Source organism: Hyperolius riggenbachi, chromosome 12, assembly GCF_040937935.1.
Source record: "Hyperolius riggenbachi isolate aHypRig1 chromosome 12, aHypRig1.pri, whole genome shotgun sequence".
NCBI classification, from domain to species: Eukaryota; Metazoa; Chordata; class Amphibia; order Anura; family Hyperoliidae; genus Hyperolius; species Hyperolius riggenbachi.
This window is the reverse complement of record NC_090657.1, coordinates 138458582-138470291: the sequence shown is the minus strand read 5'-3', so window position 1 is coordinate 138470291 and position 11710 is coordinate 138458582. Positions and strand designations below refer to the sequence as shown.

The window sequence follows — 11710 nt, the reverse complement described above, 5'->3', positions numbered from 1 at the left end:
ATATTTTTCTCACTTCAGTTGTCCTTTAAGTATACCCTACTTAAAAACTAAAATAAAAAAAGAATTCAAACAAGATGAAGTAAATACACATATGCTTATATTTTGGGGTTTACATCCTGTTCAGAGCTGAATTGCTATTTAGCTTTTACACAAAATCTGTCGGATGGATGTAATGCTGGGCATACACGACACGTTTATGCGCCGGAATCGAGCCAGCGGCTCGATGCGGGCGTGTCACCGCTCGTCCCCGTGGATCGATTCCCGCTCGTCCCCGCGGGCACTTCCTTATCAGCACTTCGTTTTTGCCTATTGTCCACCCGCGGGGATCGAGCCGGGAATCGATCCACGCGGTGATCGGACATGTCAGAAATTATCAATCGAGCAATCAGCAGCTCGATTGATAAGAAGAATCTGGGCCATGTATGCCCAGCATTAGACAGAAATACAGCCCTCAAAGTATAAAAGTTTAACTTCTAATTGCCCATATACTCTCCCTTACCTGTATTTGGACAAAAGTAATGTCATTGGTGTACATTAAAAATAAAAGCACAATTACCCTCAGGTATCAGTACATTTAGTGCTAGCAGCAGTCATTTGCATTTTAAATAATCTAGTTAGCAACTTTACGTTTTAAGGTGGCCATTCACTTATAGATTTGCAGCAGATTCGACCATCAGCTAGATTTCTGGCAGATGCCTGTCAAGTCTAATCTGACAGTAATCTATCTGATGTGTGCCACACACTGGGAACAGATTTCAATCTATTGGAGATCGATCTAAATGCATTATTGGACCATTAGATCCAATGCAACTCTATGGGCCAGCGATCTGCTGCCAGCAGCAGATCGACCTAGATTTTCCATCCTGTCAGATAGATCAAATCGATCAAAATCTGACACAAATCGATCGAATGGGGAATTTAATAGAATCGATTTCTGATCGATCAATCGATGTCCGAGAAAGGATTGTGCTGCAGCTGTCACAATCAGTCCAGCAGGATTTCTGCCTCCTTTGCTTACCGGTACTTTCTAAACATACCTATATCTTCCTCTTCTCTGTAGATTAAAGGTGAACCTCCATAGAGTTTAATGCAGAGTTGGGGTATGTAAATGAGAGCAGTGTTGGTACAGTCAGTTTCATTCCATGATAAAAATTCTCGCAACTCGCAAAGTAAAAGGTTTGTTTCCTTTACTATTACAGGTACGTTTCTTTCAATAAGCTTATTTTCTTATTTTTTGTTATGGTGGAGCAAATCTATTGTAGCAGAAGGGAAATGTTGGTGGTAATCCTGGTTTAATCCCCACAAGAAATAAGAAACTATTAGTTTTTCTCACGTATAGGCATTTCAGATGACTAGCTTTGATGAACTTCAGTGCAGGCTTAAAAAAAGAAGCTGGGAATTATCCCTGTTCTGTGCATAGTGCTGACTCCACCTGCAAGATAGCAACTCTTATGCAGACTAATGCTAGGTACACACCATACAATTTTCTGTTAGATTTTCTGTTAAGGTGGCCATACACTTATAGATTTGAAGCAGATTCAACCATCAGATAGATTTTTGTCAGATGCCTGTCAAGTTGAATCTGACAGGAATCTATCTGATGTGTGCCACACACTAGGAACAGATTTCCAATAGATTTCAAAATGAAATCTATTGGAAATCGATCTAAATGCATTATTGGACCATTAGATCGAATAAAACTATGGGCCATCGATCTGCTGCCACCAGCAGATCGACCTAGATTTTCCATCCTGTCAGATATATCGATTTGTGGCCGATTTAGATTGATTTGATCTATCGATTTGATAGAATAGATTTCTGATTGATTCCATAGAATCGATCGATGGCTGAAATCGACCAGTGTATGGGCCCCTTTATGCTGGGAATACACGGATCTATTCTGGCGCTCGATTCTGCGCCCGATCGTTTTGCCCGCTCGATTCTCTTCTGTTCCGCTCGTTCTTCTTATCTTTTTTTCAATGCACTTCAATGAGAAATCGAGCGGCAAAACGATCGAACAGTGATCGGACATGTCGGAAATGATCTATCGAGCCATCTTATCAGCTCAGAATCGAGCTGTGTATTCCCAGCATTAAGGGGCCCATACACTCAGCCGATTTCTGGCCGATCGATCGATCAAGATTGGTCGATTGCAAACAGATTTGCGTCCGATTTCGATCGATTTCAATCGATCTGGCAGGCTGGAAAATCTAGGTCGATCTGTTGAGATTGCTTATCATTTTGCATTGGCCCTAATGGAAATCTGATGGCAAAAAAATGCCTTCAGATCGATTTTCAATAGATTTCAAACTGAAATCTATTGGAGCTCTGTTCCTAGTAAAAATGTTCCTAAACACATCAGATAGATCAGAAATCTATCTGATGATCTATATCTGCTGCTAATCTAACGAGTGTATGGCCACCTTTAAGGCAGCCATACACTTGTCGATGTGCCATCAGATCGACCAGCTGACAGATCCCTATCTGATCGAATCTGATCAGAGAGGGATCGTATGGCTGCCTTTCCTGCAAACAGATTGTGAATCGATTTCAGCCTGAAACCGATCACAATCTGTTGTGGTGGTGCTGCCGCCGCTCCCCCCGCCGGTATACATTACCTGAGGCTGGCTCCCGGGCGTGATGTCCCCGTCATGTGGCACCTCCGGCTCCGGCATCCGCATAGAACTTACGCTATCACACCAGTGACAGCGGAAGTTCAAATAGAGCGCCCTCTAGTTGTACTTCCGCTGTCACTGGCATGACAGCGGAAGTTATACGAGGATGCCGGAGGCGCCATGACGGGAGCAGTGACGGACGGGATGCCCGGGAGCCAGCCTCAGGTAATGTATACCTGATCGGATCGGCCGCCGCTAGCGACGCGCTCCCTACCCGCGGGCGATCGAGGGTAATTTCCCGCACGGCGCGATCGACGGACCGATCCGATTTCGGGAGGAAATCGGATCGGCGGGTGCGTGTTGCGCGAACGATTAGCAGCAGATTCGATCCCAGTGATCGAATCTGCTGTCGAAACTGCCGCAAATCGGGCCAGTGTATGGCCACCTTTAGATTTACCTGCCAGATAGGTAATTTCCAACATGTTAGAAATTATTTATCTAACCATCTCTCTGCCTAGCAATTAGGCATGATTCTACTCAGCAGGAGATAACCAGAAGACAATGCCCCAGACATAATGACCAGTCTCTACAGAAAATAATCTAAAGGTGGCCATACACTTATAGATTTGCATCAGATTCAACAATCAGATAGATTCCTGTCAGATGCCTGTCAAGTCAAATCTGACAGGAATCTGATGTGTGCCACACACTAGGGTCAGAGTTCCAATAGATTTCAGAATTAAATCTATTGGAAATCTAAAGGGGTCCATACACCTAACTATTTTTCCGCCGATATACAGCAGATGCGATCACTGTGATCGAATCTGCTGTGAAATAGTGCAAACGCTGACAGAACGATCGATTTCCGCCCGAAATCAATCGTTCCCATCAATATCCGTCCGTGCGGAAGATTTTGCTTGATAGACGGTGGGTCGGTGCCCGACGACCGACGCAATACAGCGGCAATACATTACCTGCATCGGCCAGCGCGAGTTCCTGGTCTCCGCTGTCTTCTTCTCCGTTGGGCTTCGGACCGGCTGGCTTTACTTCCTGTCCCGGCAGAAAGTTTAAACAGTAGAGTGCCTCTACTGTTCCCCGGACAGGAAGTTCAGTGAAGCTGAAGCCCGGAGCGGAGAAGAAGCAGCGGTGACAGCGGAGACTCGCGCCGGCCAGAGCAGATAATGTATAGCTGGTGGGGGGGGCGGGGGGGAGGGTTGGGCGATGGCTAAGGCAGCGGCAGCTCCACAGATTGTGAATCGATTTCAGCATGAAACCGATCACAATCGGTTTGCAGTAAAGGCAGCCATACGATCCCTCTCTGATCAGATTCGATCAGAGAGAGATCTATCTGTTGGTCGATCTGATGGCAAATCGACCAGTGTATGGCCACCTTTAAAGAGACTCCGTAACAAAAATTGCATCCTGTTTTTTATCATCCTACAAGTTCAAAAAGCTATTCTAATGTGTTCTGGCTTACTGCAGCACTTTCTACTATCACAGTCTCTGTAATAAATCAATGTATCTTTCCCAAAAGTTGCCAGATGCAAAAGTTGAGGATGCAAGGACCGGGGAAGAGTCTGTGTGCATGGATAGGGAACTGGCTAATGGATAGAAAACAAAGAGTTGTGGTCAATGGATCATACTCAAAATGGGTGACTGTTAGCAGTGGGGTCCCACAGGGGTCTGTACTCAGTCCAGTGCTCTTCAATTCATTTATTAATGACCTAGTAGATGCAGTAGAAAGCAATGTTGCAATTTTTGCAGATGATACAAAATTGTGCAGAATCGTCAACTCTCAGGAAGATAGGGACATATTGCAACAGAATCTGGTAGGATGGCTATATGGGCACATAAATGGCAGATGAAATTCAACGTTGAAAAAAGTCATGCATTTTGGTCGTACCAATGGTCTAGCACCATACAAAATAAATATACAGTTGGGGACATCAAACTTGGAGAAGGACTTAGGAGTACTCATCTACAACAAGTTAAATAATCTTATTCAATGCCAAGCCGCTGCAGCTAAAGCTAATAAAATTTTGGGATGCATTAAAAGGGAAATAAAAACTCGAGATGCTAGCATAATATTGCCCCTGTTTAACTCTCTGGTAAGGCCACATCTGGAATATGGAATTCAGTTCTGGGCACCACATTACAGGAAAGATATTGCAGTTTTGAAGCAGGTGCAGAGATGAGCAACAACATTGATGCGTGGGATGGAAGGTCTCACTTACCAAGAAAGGTTAGATAAACTGGGTTTATTTAGTCTAGAGAAAAGACTCCTTAGAGGGGATCTAATTAACATGTATAAATACATCAGAGGGCAATATAAAAGTTTGGCGGATAAGCTTTTTGTCCCTAGGCCTTCTCAAAGGACTAGAGAACATGATCTGCGCATGGAGGAAAAACGTTTTGGCAATTTATTTAGGAAAGGGTTCTTTACAGTAACAGTGATTAAGATGTTGAATGCATTGCCACAGGGAGTAGTTATGGCAAATTCTATACCTGCATTTAAAGGGGGCTTATATGCTTTCCTTGCATTGCGTTCCTAAATAATGCCCAGTGATGTTGATCCAGGGATTTTATCTGATTACCATCTGGAGTCAGGAAGGATTTTTTTTCCCTTTTGGGGCTAATTGGACCATGCCTTGTAAGGGTTTTTCGCCTTCCTCTGGATCAACAGGGATATGTGAGGGAGCAGGCTGGTGTTGTACTTTGTTCTCTGGTTGAACTCGATGGACGTATGTCTTTTTTCAACCCAAATAACTATGTAACTATGTAACCTGAGACGAGAAGCATCTCACGTTTCATACTTACCTTTGGCTTCTTTAAGCCCCCTTGAGGCGGCTTCTCCCTTGCCGTCTCCCCCGGTGGCTCCGGTCACCCTCAATTCAGCCCAAAGGCCTGGCTAAGCAGTGTTCTCCCCAGGCTCTTTTAGCCGGGTGCTCCACCCGGCTAGATTTGGTGACCACCCGGCTGTCATCGGCTCACCTCCTCCTATGCTGTAAGCACAGTTGCCCTGCATTTTCAACTCGCCCCACCCGGCTACTTTTTCATGCCACCCGGCTACTATTTCATGCCACCCGGCTGGAAAAAAATTCTGGGGAGAACACTGCTAAGTCACGCTTCATTGCGCGTGACTGGCCAGACACTCTTGCACGTCGCACTAATAGTCAACCAACGTATCAGGAAAGTGGAAAATTCCATCCATGCAAATGGGATGTCTTCTTCAAGTTATGTTGGGTTGAACTGCTGGATGAAAATCACAGGGGACACCCCTGGGGGGAGGAGAGAAATGTTCACAAAAAATGGGAGCAGGCTGCCCAAAGGTTGTTGCAATCAACTGGACATGGATAATGTAACAGTCTTACCTTTGATTGGAGGCTTTTAGGGAATATATTTATTTGACACAGGACGATGCATTTTGTGGTACATGTGCCTGCTTCTTCCAGTCTATAGTACAGTGTCTTAAACAGCTGCACGCATGGACTTAAAGCACCTATGGCTGTTACACTATCCACGTTCAATTGATTGCAGCAATCTTTGGGGTGTCTCCTCCCATTTTGTGCTCAGGTGGGGGTTGTTTGGATATGCTTTAACATATGAAAATAATAAAGAAATATAGATAACTGTAAGTATCTACATTTAGTAGATAAATAACTTTATTTATACAGATCTGTACATCAAGCATAAAAGGGGGACGGATGAAAAAGAGGGACTTTAGAGTTGGATAAAGATATATGCATGGTTTATTAGGACTGTAGATAGAAAGTCACCTCCTCTGCACATCCATTAACCTTGTTGTTAGACTGGGATTGTCTCTTATTGAAGTACAGTAGTTACAGGCTTGTCCTGCTGGGTCCAGCACACCTTCACAGTAAAGTCATAAGTCAATTAAACGGGACAATCCTCAGTGGTGAGTTGATGTAGGTTGCCAGAAGCTAGATTTCCTTGTGCATGGTTTTGTCTGCATCTTTTGGGACTGCTGATCAATAATATACAAGAACCTTTTTTACTCAAATTTGCAGAAATTTTTTAGAAACTGCGGCAGATCTAACCAGTCGATGGCCAATCTGTGGACTATGTGCTTCTGGATAACAAGGCGACACAGCGTCTGCAGGGAGGGGACTGGAGGAGAAAATGAAAATCATGTATTAAACTGTGATGCTTAATATATTAACTTTGTACAGTATTCTGAATTTAAAGGCAAACTTCAGAATATCTTTAAGAAAAAATAAATAAATCACCATAGCTTTAACAGGTTTTGTAATTTTATCTATTATTACCTATTTCCTTACTTTTAATCGGCTATGAACCGCTTCTAAAATATTTCTTGAAATGAACAGTATATTGTACCTTTAGGCTGCTTACACACCAAGACGTTACAGGCGCACGTTAGTGCGCCTGTAACGCTCCCCCAACGCACAGCAATGTAACACAAGTGGGCTGTTCACACAGCCCACGTTGCGTTACATGTAATGCTGCACGTTCGGTGCAAAGTGCAGCATGCTACGGCGTTGGAGCGGCTATAGCCGCGTTAGACTGTTTGCACATGCGCAGTGGGGGGCGGAGAGGAGGCGGGGAGAGCCAGCTACAGTAGCCGCGCACATGGCTACTTAATATTCACTGCACTGGCGGCAGCTGATTGGCCGGCGGGACCACGTGATGCGGAGTGTCTCGCTCCGCATCACGTGGTCCCGCTGGCCAATCAGCGCCACTCTGGGAGACATTATAGGAATCGAGCCGCCGAACGCGGCTCACTCTACCGTCGGCTTTTGCAGCACCATACGTTGTGTTAGGTGCACGTTATGCGACCTTAACGTGACACCTAACACAACGTCTTGGTGTGCAAGAAGCCTGTGGGTTTATTCACAGTGGGACGTTGCCTTGTAATGCGATGTTTAAGTTGCAACACAGCATTACAAAGCAAAAAAAAGTGGTAGCGCACATCAGTGCTGCGTTCCTGTTGCATACAGTGGGTACAGTAAGGCATACAGGCAATGAAAAGTATGCTTTCCTGTACCCGATAACGTGTGCGTTTAGAGGTAACGCACTGCAGCAGTGTGTCACCATAATGCTACACGTTACAATGCGACGTTAACGTCGCACTGTGAACGTCCCATAGGATTAGCATTGCGGTGCGGTAAGCTGCATTACATGACTTTATAACGCAGCTCCGCAACGTCCCACTGTGAACATAGCCTTATGCTTTATTGCCCTAATTCCTCCCTCTCCCTTTAAAGGACTTACGAGGCCAAATTAGCAAAAAAAGTTAATTACCTGCATTATCTTTTAAGGCACGGAGGATGCCGTCCGCGCCCTCCGAGCCGATCCGCCGGGTCCCCCTGCTCATTAGCCCCCCTCCCGACCCCACGGCCCGGGTCGGGGTCTCCTGCCTCTCCTAAAATGGCCGCTTCATCTGGCCACGGCTGCGCAATCCGCATAGCCGTGAGTGCGGCTGCGCAGCTCTAGGGCCAACCTCCCGATCCAAGCTACTGTAGCGTGGATCGGGGGTTGGCCCTAGAGCTGCGCAGCCGCACTCGCGGCTATGCGGACTGCGCGGCCGCAGCCGGCGTCCTCTGTGCCTTCAAAGTGCGCTACCACTTTTTTTTTTGCGTTGTAACACTGTGTTGCAACTTAAACATCACATTACAATGCAACGTCCCACTGTGAATAAACCCTAAAGGTACAATATACTGTTCATTTTAAGAAATATTTTAGAAGTGGTTCAAAGCCGATTAAAAGTAAGGAAATAGGTAATAGATAAATTACAAAACCTGTTAAAGCTATGGTGATCAGCCTAAACAAACATACTGGGCTTGATTCAGTAAGCAGTGCTAATTGTTAGCACGCTTCTGAAAAAGTCATTATCACGCCTAAACTCAGTTTGGGCGTGTTAAACTCAGATCGCGCACAAAGACACGCTCGCAAAACTTTGCGCACGCACATGTATGCGACGTTTCGCGCGCACCGGACTATCTTTGCGCGCGATCTGATTTTACAAACTGTGCTAACCTACTTAGCACCCTGGTTAACACGCCTAAAGTCTTTAGGCGTGCTAAGTAGGTTAGCACCGTTTACTGAATCAAGCCCACTGTCATTAAGTTACATTAGTTATGTTATTTAAAATAGATAGATAATATAATCTCTTATCCGCCCTGTTTTAAAAGAACAGGCAAAGGTTTGTGATTTCATAAGGGCAGCCATCTTTTTGGTTGAAAGAAGGTGACAGAGAGCATGAGACACAGTTCCAAGTGTCATGTGTGCTGATTACCCCTCCCAGTTGCTAGGCAACGTGAATAACAACATAGGAAATCCCATCATGCTTTGTACAGCATTAGGGGGAAAAAAGCCCGGGCAGTTTTTTTTGATGGGGCGGAGCTTAGCTAAAAATGCAGCTAAAAATGAGACTTCTATAAGAAGAACAAAGTTCTGGTGCTGTGAAACCGTTAAAGAAACACCAAGCCTTGTCAGTGCTGCTGAGTAGATTTTTAGTCTGGAGGTTCACTTTAAGTAATGTCTAAATTATTAAATTCAATAAAAGTACTTTTGTTATTAAGAAAATAGTGACAGTCATATGACCACTTCTCCACAGAATTCCCAAATGTGGCTGAGCCATGTTATCTGCTTGGAGGAGAGGTGCTGGTGCTAAGCTAATTTCCCTCGCAATAAGAGGCCTCCAGTAAACTCTGAGTTCCTCTTCTTGCCATTGGCTTTTTATAATAAATGATGGGGGATTCCCTGACCTGTCACTAGTCACTCTGCATACATCATCAAGTCACAGAGAATCCCCTGCTTTGTCATTACAAAGCAGTGAAGATGGGACTTTTCATTCTTTTCTTTGTACTGCTAGGAAGACACTATTTTAACAAGTGTATTATTAGATGTTTGCAGCATTTCAGCATAATGCTCTTATGCATCTATGAAAATGCATCCACGGTCCACAAAAATACCTGCAGCAGAATGGTGTGTGTGTTTCAATAAAGGAAGTCAGAACAGACACATTAAAGCTTGCTCTGCATTTTGTGCTAAATTAAAGGAAACCTAAAATGAGAGGGATATGGAGGCTGACATATTTAATTTCTTTTAAACAATACAAATTATCTAGCTGTCCTGCTAATCCTCTACCTCCAATGCTTAGTACACATGATGCAATTTCCTAGCTGACTGACAGTCTGTTTACGAATCGATAACTGGAACGATTTTCCGAAATTATGGTAAAATCCATTCCATTAACGATCAGTAGCAGTTTCGACGTGTACATACAATATAACTTCCCATTAGATTACCCATCGAACAGACAGAACATTGAATTGTGTGTACACAGCAGAATACTTTTAGCCATAGCCCCTGAACAAGCATGCAGGTTAGATGTTTCTGTAAAAAATCCGATAAGATTAGCTGCATGTTTCTTTCAGATGTGTGATTCAAACGATACTAATGCCAGAATGATTAGCAGAACTACTAGACTATTGGTATTTTAACCTCCCTGGCGGTATGATATGTGCGGCTGCGCAGCCGCTGGAGGGTTTTTTTCGTCATTTTTTTTTTTTTTTTTAGCATGTAGCTAGCCTAGCGCTAGCTACATGCTTCCCCCCCTCCCCGCGGCGTCCGCCCGTTCCCTCCGATCGCCACTGGCGCCGCTTGCCCATAAGGAAATCCCGTTCTGATCGGGATTTCCTTCAGGGCTTCCCCCGTCGCCATGGCGACGAATGGAGTGACGTCACGGACGTCGTGACGTCACAGGGAGTCCCGATCCACCCCATAGTGCAGCCTGGCGGCGATTGGCCAGGCTGCGCAAGGGGTATGCGGGGGGGCCTGTTTCCGCGGCGGGTAGCGGCGCATCGGCGGCGGGCGGCGGCGATCAGAGCAAACACGCAGCTAGCAAAGTGCTAGCTGCGTGTTTGAAAAAAAAATTATGTAAATCGGCCCAGCAGGGCCTGAGCGGCACCCTCCGGCGGCTTACCCCGTGTCACACACGGGGTTACCGCCAAGGAGGTTAAGCACTTCCCCTCCCTTGGCACGAGTATCTACGTCCCTGTTTAGTAAACAGGGATGTAGATGCTGCGGCGTGCTTCCGCACTGCCCCCGGGCTTGTTCATTAGCCGGGAGATCAATGAATGGGAACACTGTTCCGATTCATTGATCTAAGTCCCCGTGTGAATGGCTGCAGCCGTCCAGGAGACAGTGCCGCCATTCACAAAGCCCGTCCACGCAGTGCTTCCTCTTAGCATAGTAATACTATGCGTGAGAAAGTGAGCGGCGAGGACATCTTGTGGCCAAAAAGTGAAATTACATCTAATTTTTTTCTCAAAATACATACATTGATTAATGTAATTAACCCCTGACCTCCCACACTCCCCAATAGTTTCCCTAAAAAAAATTGGGGAAAAAAATACATAAATAGTTACCTTAGGAACTGAACTTTTTTAATATGTATGTCAAGTGGGTATATTACTGTTAGTTTTTAAATTATAGGTTTGTAATTAGGGATGGATGCAAAACTGAAAACATGCACCTTTATTTCCAAATAAAATATTGGCGCCATACATTGTACTAGTCAATAACTGGGACAAATGGGCAAATAAAATGTGTGGGTTTTAATTACGGTAGCATATATTATTTTAAAACTATAATGACTAAAAACTGAGAAATAATGAATTTTTTTACCAGTTTTTCGTATTTTTCCTGTTTAAAATACAGTTGGAATAAAATAATTCTTAGAAAAAAGTACCCCCCCAAAGAAAATCTTATTGGTGGCGAAAAAAACAAGATATAGATTGTTTTGTTGTGAAAAGTAGTAATAAAGTTATAGGTGAATTAATTGTAGGAGTGCTATTGCTCTGGTGTTTATGGGGAAAAACCTTGGAGGTGAAGTGGTTAAATACATTTGGCAGCCTCCATATACCTGTCACTTCAGCAGGTTCCCTTTAAAGTGGACCTGAACTCTTGCACAGGACACAAGGAAAACGGAGAGAAATGCACCCTGTGTGTTTTTAGAGACGAGCCTAATCCCCCCTCCCCATCTGTAAGTATCCACAAGTGTAATTTGATCTCTCAGCTTTGTCAGTACAGAAATTCAGACACAGCTAATA

General features: G+C 44.5%; 1 protein-coding gene across 1 annotated transcript in view; it reads right to left on the bottom strand.

Moving 5' to 3' along the window:
* Window positions 1-6241: 6241 nt before the first annotated feature.
* NEURL2 (neuralized E3 ubiquitin protein ligase 2) overlaps window positions 6242-11710 on the bottom strand; it is a 28971-nt gene continuing 23502 nt past the window's right edge. Inside the window, exon 2 of the mRNA XM_068262055.1 lies at window positions 6242-6743. Within this exon, the coding sequence (XP_068118156.1) occupies window positions 6628-6743 (116 nt within the window). The 3' untranslated portion in view covers window positions 6242-6627. The remainder of the gene's footprint in view (window positions 6744-11710) is intronic.